Source organism: Phyllobates terribilis, unplaced genomic scaffold, assembly GCF_046119375.1.
Source record: "Phyllobates terribilis strain yellow unplaced genomic scaffold, ASM4611937v1 Scaffold_4__5_contigs__length_816908805, whole genome shotgun sequence".
Taxonomy (NCBI): domain Eukaryota; kingdom Metazoa; phylum Chordata; class Amphibia; order Anura; family Dendrobatidae; genus Phyllobates; species Phyllobates terribilis.
This window is the reverse complement of record NW_027362764.1, coordinates 73,113,167-73,139,517: the sequence shown is the minus strand read 5'-3', so window position 1 is coordinate 73,139,517 and position 26,351 is coordinate 73,113,167. Positions and strand designations below refer to the sequence as shown.

Here is a 26,351-nt window from a genome sequence, read left to right as displayed (position 1 = left end):
AGCCTGCACATGATCAATATGTACACGTTTCTGTAACAATACAACTATTTTGTCTCTTTTAATCCCTTTTAGTTTTTTTTTCCCTTCTTTATACAATTTGATATTGTTTAACATATGTTATATGTTCAGAACAGTTAATACACTCAGAAAGAAAATGTACAGAAAGGATATTATATGTATCTATAGCTATATTAGAGGCATTGTACTCCATGCACAGATTCAAGAAAGCTTTGAATCTCAATAAACTCTTAATAAATTATTTAGGTTATGTTCCCACATAAGCTTTTCTGCACCACTTCTATTAAGAAAAATAGGTTACTTGCATTTTTCCGAAAATACACTGTGTAAAAAAGCTCACTAAAAATCATTGTGGGAACCTAGTGTTAATCTAATTTTGTGCACTTTATTTTGCATGGTGAGGACATTTTCTATGTATTTTACAATGTACAGATACTTTAGCTATTCAGAGTCCTACAGTATTGTCATTCTAACACATTGCCCTGTGCTATCTTAACTAATATGACCACCATGCCAATTGTAAACTAATGCTGCCTGTCATGATATTATATCATGGCAACTGGCATGTCTGATCTGTAATGATGTCTCCTTTGCCAGGCAGGATGCCCTGTGTAATATTAGCTGCCTAAGGAGATGTCTTGTGTTGTCCTAACTGCCTAATAGAATATAATGTGCCATCCAGGAGACTTACAGTGCAATTCTTGAAGTCAGGTATATTATGTCAGTGTAGTCCCAGGGGTATATGAGGCTTGTGCTACCTCATCAAATAGCCAAATGGCATATAAAAAGGAGACAGAAGAGACAGTGGGTGTGTATATATATGTATGTATATGTATATATATATAGTACATACATGTATATATTCTATTTTTTTTTTCTTTTACAATCTTAAAATCCACCCAAGACACTACTCATAACTCCTTGCCCTATAAAGCAGCCCATTTATTTGCATGACACAATGAGTTTGCACATACATATACATGTGTGTGTGTATATATACATATATATATGTACATATGTACATATATAGTGGCTGATTTTATATATATATATTGCTTGTCCTGACTAATCCCATCAATACGAATATAAGGCAGCCCATTTATTTGCATGCCACTGTGAGTTTGTATATATATATATAATGCAATGTTAAAATCCACTCGGTATGCTCCTAGCATTACCTTTCCCTGACTGATCCCATCAATAACAGTTGCATGCCACAATGACTTTGTAGGTAGTGGTATAGTAGGTGAATATATATATATATATATATATATATATATATATATATATATATATATTGCCTTGCCCTGACTAATCCCACCAATAAGACCATAAAACAGTCCATATATTTGCATGCCACAATGGGTTTGAATATACATATATATATAGTGATTGTATATATAATTGCGATATATATATATATTTTTTTTTTTAAATCCCCCTCTGTTTGCATGCCACAATGAGTTTGAGTTTGTATATATATATATATATATATATATATATATATATATATATATATATATATATTAATCCGCTCAATATTCTCCTCACAATGCTTTGTCCTCACTAATCCCATCAATAAAAGTATAAAACAGCCCATTTATTTGCATGCCATGTCTATTGCCCCCTGACCCAGTCCTGCCCTATTGCCCTCCTGTAGACCACGGTCTATGTGCCTAATACACCAACCCAGCCCCATATTACCGTCTCTTTTTACACCCGAAATTTGCAGCCCACACCCTCCCAGCCTGGAGCCCGTCTGCCCCTGACACCCGGGTATTCTGAGCAGATCTGTTGTTAATGAGCCCCTCTCCCACCCCCACCCCCTTAACTCATTCTGATCTTTTTTTACCCTGTGTATTCCAAGATTAAAAAAAAAAACAACTTTCATTGCGTTTTGTGTTCCTGCAATTAATGCTGCTCCACTTGCAAGTTTACTCCAACTTTCTACACTCAAATCGGGCAAATACATTTATTGGTGCAAACTTACAAAAGGTTGAATATTTTCAGATTATCCATCAGTCGCCGATATCAATTCCAGATCGTTCAAATAAATCACACTAATAACATAAAAATAATGCTGCAATTTTTTCTTTCCATAGCGAATAATCTACAGAAAAAGGTGCAAAAGCCCAGAACAAAAACAAAAACAAAACAATTTGCAAATTAAGATGAAATTTAGCAAAAAATAAAATCGAATGTGAACCCAGAGGATGATGACCGCCTTTGTTCCTCTATTGTCTCCAAACAGCATAAGACATTCTTACCTTCCCTTATATCTCATCCAAGATCCAGGGCTTTCCATCCAGTAATAGTGCTAGATCCAGGCTGGCAGAGCCCAGGACAGGAGCTTATACACTGTATCCCATTTATTAATCGTTGGATCCTGCTCTTTCTTTAGGATTAAGTTGCTGAGCACGTTGTTGCAAGATGGAGACCCCCTCCTTGTGAATCTCTCACGTTTAGGACCTCCAATTCCACCCAGAGAGGGAAAGAGGGAGAGCAGAGAGGCTCTGAACTTTCAAAAGAAGGGGCCTGCTCCTTTCCCTCTAACTTGTGAAATCAACTATTTCTATGCACTATTCCAATGCATTGTTTATGTGCAGAAGTGAAAAGAAGAAAATATATAAACGCTTTAATACATTTAAAAAAAAATATATACATATCTTAGTACAAAATGAGAAAGCACAACATTTAACATAACACTAAAAAATATGAGCCTAGAAATTGTGTCAGTGCATTGCTTACTAATAATAATGTGACTGATTTTCGGGGAAAAAAATCTGCAAAATATTTTTTTCCTTATATAGTATATATGAACATATATACACAGATAGATATAAGAAACATAAACTGAATTGCTATGAGAGAGATAATAAATAATGCAAAATATTAATAAAGATAGATAGATAGATAGATAGATAGATAGATAGATAGATAGATAGATAGATAGATAGATAGATAGATAGATAGATAGATGTTAAAAAAAAAAATACAGAAGCAGCATCGTGGAAAATAGGGTGAAAGTCTAACTATGACTTAATGTCCACTTAAAAGAGAAAAATAAAAACAGAGGCAGCACTCCCAATTGAATATGCAAAAAGTGGGGGTAATTTATTGACCCAACTCTATGCTCCAGAGATGGGATTCAGTTTAGTATTGCTTGGCATTTCTTTCTCCTGAGATAAATAGAATAGAGATAGATGGATAGATAGATAGATAGATTGATAGATAGATAATAGATTGATCGATAGAGGGATAGATAGATTCGAGTTATGTGGATAATTTAAAATCTAAATTAACTTTAACAAATGAAAGGATAAATATTTAGATAGATATACAGATAGATATGGGATAGATGATAGATAGATTGATAGATAGATAGATATGGGATAGATAGATAGATAGATAGATAGAAAAAAAAATGAAAAAAGCAGCACCGTGGAAGTTAGGGTGCAAGCCTGACTTTGACTTAATGTCCACTTAAAAGAGAAAAAGGAAAAAAACAAAAACAAAAAAAAAACAGGCAGCACTCCAAATTGATTATGCAAAAAGTGGGGGTAATTTATTGACCCAACTCTATGCATAGACATGGGATTCAATTTGGAGTACTGTTTTTTTTTCTTTTGAGATAGATAGATAGATAGATAGATAGATAGATAGATAGATAGATAGATAGATAGATAGAAAGAAAGAAAGATATGTGGATAATTTAAAATATGAATTAAGCTTGACAAATAAATGTATAGATAGATAGATATGAAGATATATGGATAATTTAAAATATGCATTAATCTTAATAAACAAATCTATAAATATTGAGATGGAAAGATAGATAGATAGATAGATAGATAGATGATAGATAATAGATAGATAGAATCTGTTGTGTGAATTATATCTGATCTTGTCCAGCGACTAAATTGGAACAATATTTATTAGCCAGACAGTGAGTAATAGCCTTTCCAGCTCCCATTTAGATCTCGCAGATACAATTAATACTGCCTGTAGCACATACCATTTACCTCCATTAAATTCGCAATATTTAACACGTTGGCCATTCCCTCCATTGACAGTCCTTCATTGTGTTTGGAAAGTTTAAGAGTCTTTAAATAAAATACTGCTGAGCATTGAGGGAAATGCAGATGACTGTGTGACCGTGAGCAGTGGTTACACCGCACAATGATATAATAAAGCAGGGTAATAACAATATAATACATTAGCACTAATATTTATATGTTTTGTCTCTATAAAGACGCATCAACCTTGACATTTCCCATTTGTTCAGAATTTACAAGCCACAAGGCCCTCCAATAGAAAACATCTATTTTCCTGAGATCATTTAATGGGAATTAAAAGATTATTCTTCTGCAAATATAATTTTTGTACTTAAGTCCACAAAAGAAGGCATTGTTTTCTCAGCCACATAATTATGGCGTCCTTTAGACCGGCTGATAGTATTACAGATAAGGGAATGTGCCTGTAGCTGTAGATTAGCTTCTTCTTCCTCTCCCCTCCCCCCTCTGCTGCTGCTTCACTGCTTGTGGTCACTGCAATCTCCCTCATGGCTTTAGGTGATGGGGGGTATATACTGCCCAGGTCACCACTGGGGGTTTGTATCACACTGATAACCAAAATAATCTTTCTGGTGTGGTGAGATGGTTTTCACCAGACTCCATGAAATCCTATCGATTTAAATTGTCATCTGTAAAGTTGCAATTTAAGTTCGCCATACATGCAAAGCAAAGCAGGAGAACTTCCCGAATCCTCTTTACACCCAAGAATTTACTGATTTTTTTTAAGACTCCACTGAATTCTATATAGGTCAGAGGGGGGGGGGGGGGGGGGGCAGATAAAGGGTAAGAGGTCATTGCTTTGTGAGCAGGGGTCATTAGACAACATGGTCTGCACAATGTGCCCACATCTTGCATTGCACACACTGCCACAGTGATCTGTAGGGGCTTTTTAAATAATTTATTTTTAATTAATTGTAGCACAAAAAAAAAAAAGAAGGGACAAGGTTTCCCATAAATGCAGAGGTAGATGGATACAACTAATAATCAGATACAATAGAAAACTGGTCACAATATTTATTAATTCTGCATCTGTCTGATGCATGCAGGATACATACAGTCATATATTCATACAGGAGGGTATGTCAGTCCAGTGTGAGGGATTTGCATAGTTATGGTCCAGAGACACATTTCAATATTGCATTTGGATACCATATTTTGACAAGTAAATGTAACTCAGTGCTATAGATCCATGGGCAATGACTTGATGGGGCTTCTTTCTCCAGCATGTTCGTTGTTCCTTTCAATAGTTCATAGAATGTTTTTGCATTTCTTGGTTGGAGCTGACATTCAGGGGGCTGCAGGGTGGGCAGAGGCTCAAGTAACTGGTCCTCATGTTACTTTATAATATGCAGACAGGATTCAGAACAAGGATTTGTATCGACAAATAGACTACTATGGAAGTGTATATTTAGCCTGGTGGGTAGAGCTTGGGTAGATAGATAGATAGATAGATAGATAGATAGATAGATAGATAGATAGATAGATAGATAGATAGATAGATAGGACAATATTGGAACAACACCATATATTCAGAGTCTAGGGTGCAAGGCCCCCAAACAAATATCCATTTGTATCAGTGATATAATGCAAAAAGGCAGGCAGCACTCCAAAACTTTTGGAGTGTTGCCTGACTTTTTGCATGATAGATAGATAGATAGATAGATAGATAGATAGATAGATAGATAGATAGATAGATAGATAGATAGATACTGTAGATAGATAGATAGACATCAGCATAGATAAATATGAATAGATAGGTAGTGATGGATTTATTAATGGAGTTAGAAAGAAGGGCATAACTAGTAATGTGTAGATAGAAAGATATTGACATAGATAGATATGAATCGCTTGGCATTGATGTATTTATAAATGGAGATGGATAGGAAGAAAAAAAGGCCACAGATAACTACTAATGTGTAAAAGATAGAAAGATAAATAGAAAAAAGTAATAAATAAAAATATATAAGATATTGAATCAATGTAACTTTGACACATGCAGAATAAGCTGTGTGTGCATTTTACATATGCATATATCCTACACGTTTAATCAGGTTGACAACTGTACATGGTCACTAGAAAAGGATTTCCATCTGGAGATAAGATTTGGCACATAGAACAACAAAGCAACTTGCTGCTCAACTTTCATCCCCAATAATAACATTCATCTTTAATTGTCCTGCTGATGCTGTTGTCCAGTCTCCACATTAATAATCTCCACCATAAATGTTGCTACCTATTGATCGAAATCCCCCTGTGTAGATGCAAATCCATCTTGAAGTCTCAGCCTTTCATGTATGCAGGAACAGGGGCCCCTATCGGCCTTTTTTTTCTATTGGGATCGACCCCCAATGTGCCTGAAAAAAAAAAAGCAAAAAAAAAAATAAGCCCCCCCAGATAGAGGAGAAGTGTGCTGATGGCCTGGACTGATCTGTCTGTCACAGATTACCCCTTCCCCCTAAAATGATGGGCAGCTCTTGGGAACAAAAGCTTGATGCAAAATAAAGCAGCTGAATATGAGATATAAGAGAGGAGTGAGGATGGAGCAGCACATTCCAGAGGAGCTCTGAGTGTGGGACCAGGCCATCTCCATTTGATCCTAAATAACCCCAAGGCTAATCATTATAGATTGGCCAAACAACATTCTTGACTAGGACTTCCACAAATCAAGCAGCCCGCAGCCTTCATCACCATCATCCTCCTCATTATTATTATTTTCCCTGTTTTCTAATGACTGCTTTTCCCCTATTGAGGAATAGCAGCCTCTCCTGAGTCAGAGCAGCACAGCCTGCAGTCAGTGCCCACTCCCCCATACACATCTGATTGCCTTCTACCTATATGTGATTCATTATTAATGCACATAACTGCAGCCAGACCTCAGTGTAAATATGATCCCTGCAGATACACGTCCAGATACAGAGGGCAGTATACACACCCTGGGCTCTATTAACTCTATACCATCATTGTTTTTGGACCTATGTGAAAGATTCCTGGCTGGATGGGCCCATGATTCAGGAATAATGTTGCTTCATAAAACCATCCTCAATGACTATAAATACAGATAATGATTTACATAGTAACCAGTACCTGGGATAAATGTCAAATGTATCACGTAAAGGCACATGTTACACTGTATCAAGTAGCTTTAACATCTCTGTGTGCAAATAGTTTTTTTGTATTGAGCACAGAAGTGTAATCATAAGTCTACTGTGCATGGTATATAAGATGCAATATCTAGTATGTAAAATATAGTAGTAATATTTGGTAAATTAAATAGTGTAATGTATATAACAAAGCAGGTAATATAGTATATAATGCACAGTAGTGTAACACACAAAGTCACACCAAGTGTGTAGCAAAAGGCCCATAATATTAAGAAATGTGTACGATATAACCATATCCTGCATAGATTGCAATATATAATGCATCCTATGCAGTGCATAGTAAACAGCGTGCAATATACAGCACAGTACATAATATAGTATATCATGAAAAGTAAGAGTATAACACTAAGTAATATGTGTACGATAAATCAACATGTATATTAAGTTGTGGGTAATGTATAATTTGTATTAAATAACTATATACTGTATAGATATGGGTATATAATGTATCCCATGTAGTGTACAATATATAGTATGTAATATATAGCATCTAATGAACAATAGGTATAGTAAATATCCAAACGTAATATAGAGTGTAGTATATGTGTGAAGAAATTAAGAAATAGGTGATGTGTCATGTGCACTGTTTCAGTATAGAGTGTGGCATATATTTTATTCTATGTAGGATGTATTTAGTGTAGGTTGTGAATAAAGTGTACACTAGGTTATGTGTAATATGCAGTCTATGGTTTATGCTGTGGGGTTAATAGGTGTGGTATATCGTGTATAATTATGTAGTATATAATATCTATCTATCTATGTAAACTACATATATATATATATATATTAGATAGATAATTGATATATATTGCATACTATATATATTGTGTATATAGCAGTCAGTATGTTGTATGTAGTGCACAGTATGTAGTATATAATATATGGTTGTGTGGTCAGTGTACAGAATATTTAATAGGCACCTGGTTTATAGAGTATGTGCCTGTCTATAGAGTACTAGTATATAGTTGTGTTAATTATTGGGACTATAGTGAATATATAATGGTGCACTGTGTCTTGTAACAATGTATAACAGTGCACAGTACCAAGCCCTGTGTTCTGTATGGTATATATATATATATATATATATATATATATATATATATATATATATGTAGGTGTGTATATATATTATATATACATACATACACACCTATATATATATATATATATATATATATATATATATATATATATATATATATATGCACCATACAGTACACAGTGTTCGGCACTTTTTCTTTATGATATTCTGTATAGTATGTAACAGGAGATTTTCCACTGTGGCGGGGCTGAGTTTTTCCACGACATTTTCTCCGAGGGCTGTAGGTAAATCGGGGGAGATCTCGCAGCGCATGAAGGCAGCGGCCACCTACTCCGCTCTGCTACATCTGTATTTATGTGCTGCTCTATACCAGGCAGTGTGTGTGCACGGCGGTATATACTGGGGCCCGATCCTGTAAATATGTTGGTTATTAGGGGCCAATATAATAATATTAGGAGCATTATACCCCCGGGCGGGTGTGCGGCAGCTCCTGGCTGTGCGGCTCCCGGGTCTGGCGGCTCCATATACCGGGGCGCAGCACATGCAGGCAGCGAGTTTCATTTTCGCTATTGTGCACATTGTTGTGATCAGTACAAGACACCCGAGCCGCCCCCCACACCCGAGCCGCCCCCCACACCCGACCTGCCCTGAAAGAGGAAAATCAAGCAAGGCTGGCGTCAGGCGTCCTCCTCACAGAGCGCGGTGTAGTGTAATAATCTATAATAGTCCTGTGTCTTGTAATAACGCATAACAGTGCGGAGTGTGGTGTAATATCGTGCAATAGTGCAGAGCGTCTGATAACAATGTATAATGGTGCAAAGTCTGCTGAAGGTCACTATCATCCTGCAGAATTTTCTGTAATCACATATAAAAGTGCAAAACCTCCTATAATAGTGCGGAGTGCTGTATAATAATAATGTATAATACAGCAGTGGTATAATGAGGCGCCCAATAACAATGTATGCTGTGCATTGTCCTATAATAATGCGATAGAGCATGGTGGTATTATAGTGTGCATTGTCTAACAAAAGCGCACAGGGTCATATAATAATGCACAGTTACCTATCCTAATATACAAAAGCGCATAGTGGTGTAGAAAAATGTATAATAGTGCACTGTCTTATAATGTATAATAGTGCATTGTGTCTTACAATGTATAAGTGTGCACTGTGTCTTACGCATAATGAAGCGCACCCTTCCTTAATAATGCTATAATAGTGCACCATGTCTTATAATAATATATAATATTGCACTATGTCTTATAATATATAATAGTGCACCATGTCTCATAATATATGATAGTGCACCATGTCTAATAATATATAATACTGCACTATGTCTTATAATGTATATAAGAGTGCACATATGAGTATAACAAAGTGTATCCATCATTAATAATATAAAATAATTAACTATCTTATAATAATATATAATAGTGCACAATGTCTTATAATAATGTACAGCAGGGCACATATGAGTATAATAAAGTGTATCATTCCTTAATTATATATAATAGTGCACTGTCTTATAATAATACATAATAGTGCACTATGTCTTATAATAATGAATAACAGAGCACATAGGCGCATAATGAAGTGTATTATTATTTAATAATGTATAATAATGCACTATGTCTTATAATATATAGTGGTGCACTATGTCTTATAATAATATATAATGGTGCACTATGTCTTATAATATATAAGGATGCACCATGTGTTATAACAATGTATAACAGGGCACATATGCTCATCATGAATTGTATCATTCCTTAATAATGTACAATAGTGCAGTGGAATATATTAATACACAATAGTACATTGTTCTCCATTAATATATAATAGTGCACATTGTCACATAATAATGTACAACGTTATATAAACGCTGTATACGTCAAGTAGTGAATTGCTGCATAATAGCCAGTGCATTAGTGTACAGCCTTGCATTATGTATATTCATGTATTTTTTAGAATGGTGCACAGTGGTGCATTGGTGCACGCCAGTGTATAATAGCGCATAAGAGAACAGTTCTGTATCATAGTACATAAGTGCAGGATGGGAATTGGTAGCCAGCATTGTATAATAACGCACCTATACCCAGTGCTATATCATTAACGTAGTGCAGTAGTGCCCTATATAAGAGCACACCATACGTATTGTATGTATAATAATGTATCAGCGAATGTTTAGCAAACTACATACAATGCATTGCTATACAAAGACGTGAAATGAGCAGATGATAAAGTATCAGCGTATACAGGTAGGAATGGATGCAATATCACATATATACCAGGCTTTATATAATAATGTAGTACGAATACACATATACAATATTGAAACATTGCTTTATGTCTATCATAAGTGCATTATAAGTATATATATATATATATTCATACATTGCTTTGGACAACTGCAGTGTATTCAATGCCCCCTCATACTATATAAAATTGCATGAGGACGGTCCTATATACCCATGTATTTGCTGTCTAATACATTGATGTAAGACACACACACACACACACATATATAGTATAGCACATATAGTAGAAAATTGCAATTTCTCTTCTACCTTAAAGGTAGAAAAACTGGAAAAAAAAGCCCCGACTATGGGGGCAGAGTGCAGGCTGATCGTATGGAAAGATTTATATAGTAAAATGCAGCCTTATTTCCTTTAGAAGGGGAGGTGCAGGATAAGAGTATGCTAATTAGCCGGAGATTTTTTGGGGGAAGGGGTGGAATATCAATTTTTATTGCATCACCTGTCAGGAGTGTCCAATCAGCGGCGGCTGTAGGGGAATTAATGGATGAAGGTGTCTCCGGACGGCTCACTATAGTGCAGCAGCAGCAGAGAGAAGAGCACATTCCACTATTCCGGGTGCTCTCATGCACCGGGGGGCTGCACTAAGGACTCAGGTATTGCGAGCTGCAGCCTGTAACAATGGAGAGCTGCCATTCCCTCTATGGCTCTAGGACCTGCCTATCTCTCTCTGCCTGGATCTAGAGCTGTACATGTGACTAGTCCTATAGACTTTATAGGGCAATAACGAGGCTTTCTCCTTCCTTCAAGCAGGATGCCTTGAGACTTGCAAGCGTCAGCCCTCTCTGGATCTGCAACCACCACCTCGCCTTTGCCAAATGCTGGCGATATTATGACCCAAGCAATGGGTGATCTGGAGTCTGGCTTTGAAGTGGTGGATGGAGTCAGGCTTGGATACCTGATCATCAAAGGCAAGCAGATGTTCGCCCTGTCTCAGGTTTTTACAGATCTCCTGAAGAACATCCCAAGAACCACAGTGCACAAGCGCATGGATCATTTAAAAGTGAAGAAGCACCACTGTGACTTGGAGGAGCTGAGGAAGCTCAAGGCGATCAACTCTATAGCTTTCCATGCAGCCAAATGCACTCTGATCTCCAGAGAGGACGTGGAAGCCCTGTACACCTCCTGCAAGACTGAAAGGGTCCTCAAGACAAAAAGGAGGAGGATAAGCAGGCCCCTGTCAACAAAAGAGCACCCATCCCCCGACCCTTACAGCAGTCTCTGGAAGGAGAACAAAGTTTGGCTGGGTCTGAATGAATCTACCAAGCCAATAAAGAGAAAAGCCTTTGCTACTGGAGAACCAGACCTTCTACCGGCTGCTGATCTACCTCACTTTCTAAGTAAATACACTGGTCACAGCTACCCACAAATAGCAAGATCTCCTTGCAAAACCCCTGGAAACTATGAAACTCCCCAGATCCCCGGAGAATGTGTAGCAGCTTTCCACTCCAGCCTGCCCTACTTCAGGGGCGTGCTGTGCAGCAAGCACCCTGCCTACTACTACCAACCAGCCATTGCCCAACCCAAGCTAGGCAGCTCAGTGACTTACAGATACAAAAGGAAAAGGTCTTCAGCAGACAAGGACTCATCATTCCACAGCAGCAGCAGCAGCAACAGCAGCAGCAGGAGGTTCTTTTTTTTACCCAAGCCCTACAGATCCAAAGGAACCCCTGTGTGCCTGGAGAGGATCCACCTGATCAATGGCTTCTGCGCCCAGCACCTGGATGCCCTGCAGGAGGGATACAGCAGCGACTCAGAGTCCAGTTCTGCTGCCAATGACTCGGATTTTGGTTCTAGTTTATCCAGCAGCAGCAACTCTGTGTCCTCCGATGATGAGGAGGAAGAGGAGGAGGAGGAGGGAAGCCTGTCTGACTCCAGTGATGTGAGCTCTGATGAGGACAGCTCCTCTGAGTCAGACAGCAGTTCTGTGTCCAGCCAGGTCTCAGTGGAAAGCATACGATTCAGGAGAACTAGTTTTTCCAGCCCTGCTCACATGGCACAGTCAAACCTCCTCTGTCAGTTCCCCAGGTCCCCCAGCCCTAGTTCTGGTAAGACAGCTCACTGTGAGATTAAATCTGAAAGCCAGGATTGGAGTCACCATGATTTCATGAATCCTGGGATAAATTGTGCCCCTGGTGTGGGGGGCTCCTTTCCTGATAAAGCCTCTGGGATCCATCTCCCACTTTCTGCTTTCTCTTGCAATGCTAAAAGAAGTGACATGGCAATTAACTGTGTTACCCAGGGGGGCTCTTCAGCTAGCCCAAAGAAAAACAATGTATTTCCACCACAACAAAGGATAAACTGGGAGAGCAAGCAATCAACTCTCTCACTATGTGTGCAAAAGAATACAACATCCCCCAGCAGCTCCTTATGTTGTGTATCTGCAACAACCACTGAAAAGGGGGACAAATTGTGTAAATCACCAGGAACAGTGGATTTGCCTGAAAACTCTGAGCAGAATCATAGTAGTGGAGTGAATTCATGCACTGATCTATCCTTTATGCACAATGTAAAAATTAAAATTGAGGACAGTAGTGGTCATGAAGAATACCATAACCAGCATAAGCTAAACTTTGAGTGCAATGTTGCTAAGGATAAGCTTGATAGTGATAGGAGTGAGGATAAAACCGAGGGGGCTTTAGTAGAAGCCAAACAGGACTCTGTGTGCACTGATAATAAACAGCAAACCACTTCTGGAGATACAATGACTCCAAGTGAGGAGGATCCTCCATGCACTTTAGATACACACAACAAGCCTGAGGATGGAGATTACAAATATGGTGCTAAGGTCAGGAAAAATTACAGGACACTGGTGCTAGGAAAAAGATCTATGTTACAGACAACTCCCTGCAAGCCCAATCTGAAATCTGCAAGGAGCCCAAGACCCCCAGGTAAAAGTGAATTTTATGAAGGGACACTGGATGGTTTGACAGTGACCAATAGACGCAAAAGGTTAGCCAACAATGTAGCTTCTACAGTAAAAAGACCTTTTAATTTCATGGCAAATTTCCCCAGTCCACCGTCATTGATTATTGGCAAAGACGGAGATTTAGTCCCTGCCTACTCCTTAAACAGCACAAAGGATTCTTACCCACCCCACAAGGCCCATCCTATTTGGAAATGGCAGTTGGGTGGTTCTCCAGTACCTCTCCCTCCTAGTCACAAATTCAGGACATTTCAATCATAACATTTTTTTTTTTCTTTTGGTTATGGGGAAATCGTATTTTTTTTAAACAAATGGTTGTATCAGCCTGTTTTTTTTTTTTATATATTATATTATTATTAATTATTATTATTAATTTGGATTTATTTGCCCTGACATCTCCTGGAGAAGGAAATTGGATGCCATTTTCATTTTGCAATATGGAATTTTTGTTCACTTGGTTACATTCCGCAGACTACTCAGTACTTAAAGAATTGCATTAACCCTGGCCTTGAATGGAAGTTGTATCTATTTCCTTTTTGTATTTTTTATTTTATATTTGTTTTTTGTTTTTTTTTTGTTTTACATAATATTATTACTTTAAAAAAAAGCACCTGGTACCTCAGTTCATCTGCAAAAAAAAAAAAAAAAACACACAAAAAAAAACAAACAAAAACAAATGTCAAAAAGCATTTCAGTGTAATAAAAGAAACCAGAATATGAGCCATTTGCATTTTCTGCACTAGATTTGGAAAACTGAAGTATGACTGTGTAATTTGTTGCACAATATGGGTCACCCATAAATAATTAGAAGTGGCAGATTTGACATTACTGTTTGGGTGAGAGGGTGGTTTTTTTGTGTTTTAATTGTTTTTTTCAAGAGCAGTTGCACTTAACTCATTTTTTTATGGACTGGAATGGTCGTGGGCCTAGATTTAACTTAGGCCTTGGGAGAATAAGCTGCCTCAATAACTAGTAAAAAAATAAATATGTCATTGTATTTTGTTAAATGATGTCTTTTTATGTGCACAATCATACAGTGTGTAGTGAAATCCCAATTGTATCCAAAGGTCTCTCTTCTCTTTCTGTGTCACTCACCTACAGTCACATTGTGATATGACTTGAGAGAAGAGTGACATTCTCACAAAATGAAACTTATATGTGGCTTAGAAAGAATCCGACATAGACTGTGCAGATGAAGAGAGTCATATTATAAATGTGACAGGGTGAGTGCTGTGATGATATTGTGATTTTTTTTTTTTTTTTTTCATATTTCCTGGTAGAGGCCCCCAGTTATTAAACCATGTGATAAACTGCATTATTCATTGTAGCTTAAAAAAAAAAAGATAAAAAAAGAAAAACTTGAATGGTCAATACAAAGCCTGGAGAATTTTTGCAAATGACAATCACAGTCAGGTCTCTACACTTGCACTTATAAACTGAGTTTAGTAAATATTGTAGAGACCCATTGGTGTATTCTTTTCCTTGTGTAATGTTGTGTTGACAGCAGTAAATCAAAAAAGAATTGACATTTGCACTGTTGAGCATGTTTCACCTTCATTTTAATTAAAACGACAAAAAACAAAAACAAAACACTGTATTCTTGAAAGAACACAATTTAATACATCTTGATTTTTTTTCTTTTATATATTTTTTTTAGTATATGATTGAGTCTTATTGACTGAGGTGTTGCTAAGCATTTCTAGAAAAATGCTATTTTTTTTAAAGGGAGGTCTTAATATTGTGCATTAAAAAAAAGTGTATATAAATCATGAAGCAGTGTTTTTTTTTTTTTATATACAGGAGAGTTTGCAACAAACAATACATTTTACACACTTAAAGGACTTGTATATTCTGTGTAATTGTACAAGGCCTAAAAAAATAAAAAATACAAAAAAAAATCTGGGAAAAAAAAAAAAAAAGGATGGTGTTCATGCATTTTCTACTGGAAGGTATTTCTGAATTTAGATGTCAGGCTGTTTCAATGACACAGTTTTATTGTCTTTATATTAAAGAGTGCTGTGCTGCATAGATCAATATTTCCAGTGTAACTTTTTTTTTTTTTTAACTATGGCCTTTTTTTTTACATTATGGCTGCACACTCATGTTCTTTTAGTCTCCTTTGTCTGGGAATATTTTAGGCAGGCTTTAACGGGTGTCACCTTACACTAACCACGTGTCTTCGACCACAGAGCTCCAGAATAACTTCTATCCTGAAGCTTTATAATTCATCCAACTTGGAAGAAGTTATTTCCTTTATTATATTCACTAAAATGCTGCTCATCAATAATAATAATTCTCAAAAATAATTGCATCAAGAAATCACTGTGACTTATTGAGTTTATGCATTTTTTTTATTGTGTATTAATTGTCTTAACTCAACAACTTTTGTGCAAAATGGCCTTGTGCCATCCCCAATATTTGTGCAAGGACACAGCATTTGCAAACTGAGATAGGCAGAACTAAATTTAGTGATCAAGAAATAAAAAAAAGTGTGAGTGCAATCATCTGGGCGGCATTTTAAAGTTTACAGATAAGATTAAAGAGAGATAATGCAGGTGGCATGTTAAGAGATTTTGGAGACAAGTCACTTGTTCCGCTTATATTATGGCACATCATTGGCTTCATCTCTGAATACTGTGCACTGTTAGCAATCAATTAAGGGCTCTCATGTGCAGTTCACATTTTTGTTATATACTGTCTTTACCAAGATTAGGTAGGCATCAAATGCCAACAATGGATTTGGCAAAGAAAAAAAAAAAAAAGAGAAAGAAAAAATGTATATAAATAATACATATAATATTAAGTAGTTTTGTGAAAAAATCTAGTAATGATGTCCAGTTGATTATTTGTTTTATTTATTTAAAAGAAAACCACATATTTTTTTTTTGCATATATTAGAAAAATGTGGCTACATCCAAGACTTAATTATTAAGGTAATTTCAACTAAACTGTGTTTCAGGAAAACCTGTGGAACTTCATGTCCCAGTGTTTGCAAACCATCTAGCATGCCGGGACCTGTAGTTTCCAAATATCTGCCCAGCCACAGGTGGCATTTTGTGCATTAAACAAAAAAAAAAAAGCAAAATGTAGACTGTAAGAGGATACTTATACAGGCAGGGGTATTATTCTTGAAGACATCTTCTAGGAATGTCAACACATACCTACAAGATATATAAAATATGCTTCTTCCTCTCTGAGAGAGATACAGTGGGATTCGGTATTGTGTTATTTGATCTTGGACTTGCACCGATAATAATGAGATTTCTTCAGCATATGCTCGATTTTTGCATCCCACATATAATTTCCTTAGACTAGGCCTCTCTTTCTCCTTTTTTTCATGATCAGGCGGCCTCACAAGCACCAGCTTTAAAAGGCCTGAGTTGTTTTGCATGGAACTTCACAATAGGGGTTTAGGGGGGGACTGACAGGCTGTGTGTCCGCTGCAGGGCACACATCCCTTTCCCTGCTCCATCTCCCCTTCCCCACCAGTCATTCAAAAGGAAAACAACAGAATCCTGGCCTGGAATGCTGCCTGCTCTGTCCCATATATCCTATGATAATGTCTAATATCCTGTTCCTTCACATACCACTTTATTATGTACATTTTTGCAGCACTGCCTGTGGTGTGATCTATATTACTGATACAGGAATCATAAGACAAGCTGTATACAAAAATGACTGGTTCAGTGCAAACGTTATTACAATGTATGTATCTGCAAAAACATGGTTAAAGGGAATCATGGAATCGGATTTTGAACATTGCCTTTATCCTAAGTACCATAAAGGCCATATCACAGAAATACATTATTGGATTTTCAAATATGGCATTTGTGGGTTCTTGTCAGTCATTGAATACAGAGATGGCTATGAGGTGGATATTAACATCCCCAGATATTGTTTAGTTGTATAACATTAAAGCAAAACATCAATAAAGTGCAACCTAATATTTTCACAAGGGGCTGCAGGTATATAAGGATGATTTAACAATAATTAATATTTTTTTTTTTATTTTATAAGAGGATGTTCACACAGGAGCGTGTATTTGTTCAAGTATTACCTTTATCTATCTATCTAAATACTATAAAGGCCATATCACACATAGATTATTGGATTTTCAAAAATTGAATTTTAATTTGACTAGGTTACAAGAGTCTATATTAATATCCCCAAATATTGCACAGGATACAGGTTTAGTTGTATAAAATGAAAACAAAACATAAAAATAAATAAATAAAGTGTAACCTAATATTTTCATAATGGAGGTGCAGGTATATGGATGATTTCACAATAATAAATGAGTTTTTTTTTTTATTTATTTATTTTATAAGAGCATGTTCACACAGGAACGTCTATTTGTTCCACTTTTCTTTGCATTTTTAGTATTATTGGTCCACACCCCTTGGACAGCTGATGCAGATATTGAGTTTCTAATCTGTTTTTTTTGGACCTGGTTCAGCACTCAAACAAGATACATCCTGAACTGAACCTGATGCAAGGCGATAGAAATCTGTCTATAATTGAATCAGTGTTCATCCAATTCACATCAATTAAATAATAATTTATTTAAAATATGCAAAAAAATTAGAAAAAAAAACTAGTGGGTAGTGGCTATTCTATGATGTACATGGTTTAAGAGATGTAAGGCCATTTTGTGATTGAACAAAAAAAAATAAAGAAGAAAAGTTAAAGCCTTAGCACTCAACATTGCATTTGGTGGTAACACTGGAACAGGACAGACAGTTCACCAAAAGTTTGTTTATGGACATTCAAAGTGAGGTTGTAAAGTGTGTGAAATTAGTCACTGGTGCTTTAAAAGGGACCTAATTTCCAGTAAATAGGGATGCCTTTCTAAATAGCTTTACTATGTTGTTCCTTGTTAATTGTTGAGAAAATCCCCATTGTTGGGCGTGAATGAGTTTATAGGCCAATGTGGACTCTGCTATAATCAAAGGCCATTAAATGACCACTCTGTAAATGCTTAAAAAATGAGATTACATATGTGTGAACTAGTGACCCCTGCCTGACTTTTATGAGGGGGATTCACCCTTCTGGAAATTAAAATGCCCCATGTCAAAACACAGAAGCTCCATTATGGATGAACCTCAAGTGGTGGAGAGGTTGGTCCAATAACAAAACACAGAAAGAGGCAATAGATTTGATCAGATTGCAAAATAGGTCAGGGTAAAGGAATTCTCTACCAAAATACATATATATTTTTTATTTCTAGCTGTTCTAATTAATTAATTAATGTATATCACATAATAAAAATATGTTGCCTTGCCACAAGGGTTCTGATGAAGTTTATTAAAAGAGACAGGCCCAATGCTGGACAGAAGGATAGGGCCTCATTACAGTGGATGTTAATCACTTAATTGGGCTATGGACAAGAGCAATGGTGAATGAAAGGTTCGGTCATTGTGTGCTGGGGATGAATCCAAGCAACAAAGCCTGTCTGTCAAGATCATCTCGGATATTACCTTCATCAGTCCAAACCATCCACTGTAATAAAAAAAATGCAAGCACATTATTAAAAGCCAAACACCCACAGCCAGTGGTATGTTTACGTACTAGAGAGCTAGTAAAATATATTTATAATAAGGAAAAAAAATCACTGCAGGGAATTGGCAACTTTGTGCAATTATGAACATAATAAAGTAGTGAAAACACGACATTATCACTCCCACTAAATCATAACAAAGGAGAGAGTCTTAATTAGAATTGAGGAATTTACCCATAGTCAGCAGGTATTGCCAAACCACTCCAGGCTCCTCTACCAAAGATTGTAGACCTGGGGTAAATAAGAAATATATATATATATATATATATATATATATATATATATATATATATCTTTTTAGATAATTTAATGAAATAGGCATCGGTATATAAAATATACCGATGCCTATTTTATTAAATACATATTTTTCTATTTTTTACTTTGTGTGTGTATGTGCATGATATATATATATATATCACATACATACGCACAAAATTAAAAAAATGAACAGAAAAATTGCCATAAATATATATGTATATACACACACCTTACATATATACACACAAAATGGAAAAAAATCAAAAATAAATATATATATATATATATATATATATATATATATATCATGTACATACACCCACAAAATTAAAAAAATAAATAAATTAAAAGAAATAGATATTATATATATATCCATAAGTAGCCTAATAATAAGAGTTGAAATATATTTCAGAATATATTGAATAAACTGGCTATACTTAGTCCTAAAACCCTCTGAGAATCCTGATTAGTAAGTTCAAGGTACATGCTTTTAAGAATTTGTGTTAACTATTAACCAATCTATTGTGCACCCATCCTCCCACTACTTCTTTATGGAGATATACATCCAAATTCCAATTCTGTGCTTTTATTTTCTCTCCATCAACAAAAAAAGTAAAAAAAAAAAAAAAAAAAGATAATGTAGGCTCAGACAAAAGAAAATAAACCATTCTGAGAACAATGATCAATAGTAATAGTGTAATGATTACCCTTCTGGACCCAGATAGGTCTTGCATGATCTTATCTGGCAGAGGAGGGGTTAACCTCTGGTTTGCACTTGCAGACCATGCATGGACTCTTGTGGGGCTGACTTCCCTTCAAACAGGATGTTTCCATCAGGCTGAATGTGATTTTCCCCTAAGATTTCCCGCTTGGTTTATTTGGGGAAGGCCTCATCCCTCACCTTACTTAGGGTCACCCATAATTGTTTTCTAATATCCACTGATTTCCTTTGCAGTTTTCAAACATTGTAGGGGAGCTTCCCCAGCAAGAAATGCTTTAAAAATAAACCATTTTCCTTTTACTGTTTAACAAAACAAATCCACCTACAATGCTTCAGGGGTGTATTCAAATAAGTCTAAAATAAATGATATGTCACAGGGTGTTGTCTTATGTAGATTCATTATATTGTATTTATTTATTTTTATTTATAGAATAAAATAATTGATTGGGATATCACATCTCCTATAGCATGTAAATCTTGATCATGCAGTCTAATAGTAACCTGATGATAATAAAAATAAATAACCACAAAAAGGATAAAAACATATATAGAATATAAAAACTGTGTGAACTAACACCAATAAACACAGAATTTTAGTATACTTATATATCACTGATGCATCTTAGGTTTACTGGTGTGATTATGTCAGTCATTCACAATTTAAATAAATCCAGGAACAGGAATTGGCCTATAAAAGTTAAAGGTTGAAGATCACCCATACATTTTTCTATATTTTTTTTTTTTGTTGTTGTAATATTAGTACTATTATTATTGTATTGTTTATTTGTATAATATTTATACTATTATTATTTTATTATTTTCATAATATTAGTACTATTATTACTGTTTATTTTTTATTTTTTTTTAAATAATACTCTGATTATTGCTCATGACTATAATCCATTCCTCAAAGCCTCAAAAACAGGAAACAAAGTTCACAGACACATTTTAATTGTAATATATGATATTTAATATATTTAATAATTTAATTGTATAATATTTTATATATATCAAGTAGACAAAGACTTCAGACAACCCAGCATGTCCTACACAGACCTGTGTGAGACTGATCAACTTAGCACATACAATATATCATATAACCAGCATGTATTTCCCTTGTCTCCTTTTCCCCTACATTTGGAACTTGATGCAAATTTTAAGAAATATCTACAAGCTACATTGTATCCTCTAGACAGTTACATAGACCTAACACCTTATGCTTTAATCAGATATGAACACATAATTTGCTGCAAACATTAATATTGTACTTTTTGGTATCTTGAATATTTAGGTAAATAACAAAAAAAAAAACGAGGAGGAATTGAGTATCTGGGATCAGTGAGTGTGATTTTCCCTAGTGCCAAAGGGATAATGTGCTATTCCTATTGCATGTCCAGAAAAATCTCTAAACCATAGAAAAGTAATTACAGAATGGACCACACTTGTATAAATCTGGCGCAGAGAGGAAACTACATGAATTAATTAAAGTAAGACAGTATAGTTGCCCTTGAGTCCAGGCACGGGGCTTGAGATGTGCGATTTAAATGGGTGGGAAACAAAAAACGCAGAGAACAAATAGCGATTTTATTTTTTTTGCACATCTGAAGGCGCAGTCATCACTGATAATTGCGCCTGCACCTTGTACAGATGAGACAGTGGCAGCTGCGACTTTTATGAATTTACTATGGAGGTTTATTCTGCTTGCAAAAATTACACGAAGGGGAGGTCGGAGCTTGCCCCTTTGTGTCTCCACATCAGCGCTTTTCAGGCGGAGTGTGGAGTTTTCTATTTGTTTTGAGTTTTTGAAAATGGTAAATATTTACACTTTATTATTTGTTATTTGTAAATATCTCACAGAATTGTATCAAGAACCTTTTTTTTTTTTTGCATCACACAATAAAACACAATTTTGGGAGATGTAGAGACGACATTCGGCTGCTTTCTCCATAGATGGTTGTTGTAATAGAGTGTAACTACATTTATATTAGGTTGGGTTATATAAAATACACTAAATATTAACGTATTGCTAAATACACTAAATATTAACGTATTGCTAAATACACTAAATATTAATGTATTGAGCTGCTGCTATAAAAAGGATGGGGGATCAGGTATAGAGATGTGAGAAAGCACTTATATGATGTTTGTAGATCGATAAGAGCTGTACATAGTTAACTAGAACATTTATAGATTGTTTACAGCCTGCGCCATATGTGGAGATATACAGCACCATATACAGCACCTATATAATGCACAACCACGTGTTATTAATCAAGAGGGGGGGGGGGGGATAAGGGAGCTTAACTCATGGTTTGCCATGCTGCTCCTAGAAATGCCTTGATGTGTAGTGTATTACACATCGTAATATCAAAATGAGTTGTGACAATATTCGCATTTCTAAAATGTCGCAAGTGCGATGTAAGTGACAAGCATTGCTTACATCACACAAGCGATATTTTGGAGATGTGAATATTGGCACAGCCCATTTTGATATTACGATGTGTGGATTTCTATGGGACTGCAGGTAAACCAACTTTACTATTACAACACACACACACACACACACACATACATACTAGCTTCAACTCTGCTACATCTATGTGTGCACATGCAGAACATATGAATGCAGTTTGCATCTCTATGCGTTAGTTTTGTAGGACAGCGTCTATACAGTGATATTTATTTTGTTTTCTCCCCCATCCCTGTACTCTTTCGATGTAGGCTGCATACACAGAGGGGGCAGGGGCACACACCTCACCCCCAGGCTGCTCTCCTCCTAATGATGCTCAGACCTTTTTGTGCTGATCGAATGTGATTAAACAAAACTGCTGCCACCCCTCCTCCCTGCACCCCTTTTTAGCTAGGAACCGGTGGGTTCCCCATTTCTGGCCTGAGTTGGAGGGATGTGCTCTTGTGCTGAGTTTTATACTTTTATATGATGGGAAGATGTGATGATGGGTATTACAATCCTCATCATCGTCAAGTTTTCTACTCAGCGCCGTCTTAGCGCAAATCATGGGATTTACTGGGGGCAAAACATGTAATGATGACAAACCGTGCGCAAATAAACCACAAGTCTGCACACAATGGAGCACAGACTGCTGAGCACAATATGGAAAGCAAATGTGTCTGCTAGATCTCATAATACACGAAAGAATAGTAAACACCAGTAATGCTTTCCTTCTTTCTCTCTTTCTTTCCTTTATTTTTCCTTTCTTTCTTCTTCCTTGCACCCTTTCTTTCTTTCCTTATTTTCCTTTTCTCTTTCCTTCCTTTCTTTCTTCCTTCATTTCTTCTTCCTTCCACCCTTTCTTTCTTCCTTATTTCCTTTATTCCTGTATCCCTCTCTTTTTTTTTCTATCTTCCTTTCTCCTGTTTTCATTTCTTCCTTCCTTCCTCCCTTTCTTTCTATCTTCTTCCTCCTTCCTCCCTTTATTTCTTACTTCTTTTATTTTTCTTTCTTCCGTCCTTTATTTATTTTTCTTCCTTTCTCTCTCTCTCTCTTTCTTCCTTCCTGCTCAGCTTTTCCTTTAAAATCCACATTCATCCCAATGTTAAAGTCACAGATTGTTTGACAAATCATGTCTTACTAAGCAAAGCCTTTGTTTCACATGAGGACTTTCTACAGCAACTAGTGGGTTATGTTACCTTCTATTAGCCTCATTTTCTTCCTATTAGCCTCATTTTCTGGGTGTCCTATATTTTAGATGATGCTAACATATGGAAGAATTAATAACATCACACACATAGTAATACAACAAAGAAGGTATCAGATCACAACCCACGTCCTTAATTGTCTATAATAGTTGCCATAGCCGTTAGATATAGCTTCTCTTTACCTGGACACATGGCCCCAGGCATCTTGTAATCTAAATTACCCTATACATAGAACATAATCTTATTATAAATGTGTCACTGTGCTTCCCATATGATATCTATTATCTATCTATCTATCTATCTATCTATCTATCTATCTATCTATCTATCTATCTATCTATCTATCTATCTATCTATTTATCTATCTATCTATCTATCTATCTATCTATCTATCTATCTATCTATCTATCTGTCTGTCTATCTATCTATCTATCTATCTATCTATCTATCTATCTATCTATCTGTACATGCATATATATATATATATATATATATATATATATATATATATATAGTCTTTCTAGCTAGAACCCCACCCCCACACTTACTTTGCATTTGCAAAGCTGGGATTGTTTAAAACTGAATTCCCTTCATCTGTAAAATAATATCACCAGTAATTTACATTTGTAGATAAGGTCCTATTGTGTTTGCCCTAGGATTTTCACTGCAAGCATTTGGGAAACCTCAGTAAATAGATCCCAACATGATGTTTATTTTCCTCTGTGGGGTGTCATCAGGCCTGTGTGCTTGAAATTCTTCTTGTGAGCCTTGCTGAAAGAGCAGGGGATACGGACAAGGGGTTCTAAATAATGTACTGATTAATATACAAAATTCTAATAAATAAGTTGAAATATTGACAATTTATATTTTATTTTAATATATATATATATATATATATTTTTTTTGCATTATTCCCATTGTCAGTTTTTGTAGGAGTCTTAAATGCATTGTACCTTGTAACCTTGTGCTCTGTTTTATTGTAGGTCCCTGCTGCTAGAAAACTCTGGTGATTAAAACCTGCACCCAGCACAAACTATTTCTTCAACCTTCTGAATTAAGTTCAAAGACTGAATAAATACACTGTCACTGTTGTGGGCCCTCACTGGCTGGTAAATGTTTCAGGAGGAAATAAATATATATATATGATAATAAATATTTTGCATGTAATTAGGAATATTGTAATAATGAATTAAAATTGCTTGGTTTTCAAAACAACTGTACTGAGACCCAAAATTTAAAGAAGAACATAAATTGACATAACCCCTAAAAATCCATTGTAAGAATGCCCAATTAAATGAGCACACACAGCTGAGAGAGAGGGAGAAAAGCCACTTGAGCCCCTGGTCACTCCATCTCCTTGTCATAACTTTAGATTCATATCCCCAGCACCAAATAAAGACAGTCACTTGAGGCAATTCAAGTGTCCTGGGAAGTGTCCCCCAATCCTGTGGCCCCAAAACCTGGCACAATAATTTGGCAGCTGTGCACAAGCTTTTTCTTAAAGCTAACTCTGTATGTTAGGAATTATCCTTATTACTCATTTTTAAATGTCTTAGTCTTACTTTGTACTACTGTGTTGTTTTTTTTTTTAACTATTATTAAAAATATTTTATTGATTTATTTTAATTTTTAAATCAATCTGTTTGAGACTATTGTATTTTCTCCTTTTTTTTTCTTCTAAACAGCGTTTGGGGTATGGTTGCAGTAACAAGACCCAAAAATTGTATTCTGACTGAACTGATGTAAACTAATATAATTTGGTGCATTTCTGGCTGTATTCACATTGTTGTCTTTTACTATATGTCGACTGATGGATTTTTTTTAATTACTAGTCTAATCCATAACCAATTGACCTAAGGGGAAAGTAACAAAGAAACAACATCTGTCTCTTTAAATGAAATAAGTATTGGACAATTTAAAAGAGAAATTATGAATTGCCATGCAAATGTATGTAAGCAGCATCTATCTATCCAATATCTATCTATCTATCTATCTATCTATCTATCTATCTATCTATCTATCTATCTATCTATCTATCTATCTATCTATCTATCTATCTATCTATCTATCTATCTACAAAGTTAAGAAAATATGTGTAATTTATTAAGGAGGACCTGTCATCAGGTCAAGAGCCTTTTTATTTAATGCAAAATTTTATAGTCTTTACCAAGGATGTGTACCTGCCTGTGTGTGGTTCTGTAAGCTGCAAAGTTACCAGACCATACAAATTAACATTAAATAAAAAGGTCCATGTTTCTGGAACCATATGATACATTTAAAACAACAGCAACAAAAAAAAACAAAACAAAGAAGGAATACTGAGTGAAGCAGAGGGAATACAATAAGAGCTAAACCTGGTCACGTTTGACCTGGTGACAAATATTTTTTATATTTATCTCTTACTTTAGAATGATCTGTGTCGTTCACAAATCCATTTAATGCAAAAGTGGAAATTGAATAGGAAACTCAGAAAAAAATTGTAATCTAGTCTAAATGCATGATGTAAGGCCTGTCCCGATATATAAAGCATGGGCATGCCTACAGATAAATTACCAGGCCTATATTACATCCTTAAATCAAGTATTATTAACAGTACATCATATGTTTAACTGTAATGGTCC

General features: G+C 35.7%; 2 protein-coding genes and 1 long non-coding RNA gene across 9 annotated transcripts in view; 1 reads left to right on the top strand and 2 right to left on the bottom strand.

Annotated features, from left to right (window-relative positions):
* MLLT10 (MLLT10 histone lysine methyltransferase DOT1L cofactor) overlaps nt 1–2,469 on the bottom strand; it is a 256,506-nt gene extending 254,037 nt beyond the window's left edge. For 3 of the 6 annotated variants that reach the window (XM_073677487.1, XM_073677489.1, XM_073677490.1), the window contains exon 1: nt 2,286–2,468. In XM_073677487.1, the coding sequence (XP_073533588.1) occupies nt 2,286–2,323 (38 nt within the window). In that variant the 5' untranslated portion in view covers nt 2,324–2,468. Of the gene's footprint in view, nt 1–2,285 lie in introns of all 6 variants that reach the window. The other 3 variants (XM_073677491.1, XM_073677497.1, XM_073677493.1) reach the window with 2 other exon arrangements.
* Nucleotides 2,470–5,090: 2,621 nt separating this feature from the next.
* LOC141265000 (uncharacterized) lies at nt 5,091–12,683 on the bottom strand. Its single transcript, XR_012320032.1, has 2 exons — nt 12,161–12,683; nt 5,091–6,445 (listed from the first exon to the last, which is right to left on the bottom strand). It is a non-coding gene; the product is annotated as an uncharacterized lncRNA (long non-coding RNA).
* Nucleotides 11,079–25,742, top strand: SKIDA1 (SKI/DACH domain containing 1). Of its 2 annotated transcripts, none has more exons than XM_073677499.1 (2): nt 11,079–13,502; nt 24,714–25,742. In XM_073677499.1, exons 1-2 carry the CDS (start codon nt 11,444–11,446, stop codon nt 24,725–24,727), a joined length of 2,073 nt encoding a protein of 690 aa, XP_073533600.1. In that variant the 5' UTR covers nt 11,079–11,443; the 3' UTR covers nt 24,728–25,742. The 2 variants fall into 2 exon arrangements, with proteins under 2 accessions (XP_073533600.1, XP_073533599.1); XM_073677498.1 differs by lacking the exon at nt 24,714–25,742 and having other exon boundaries at nt 11,103–11,207; nt 11,365–15,127.
* Nucleotides 25,743–26,351: the final 609 nt, after the last annotated feature.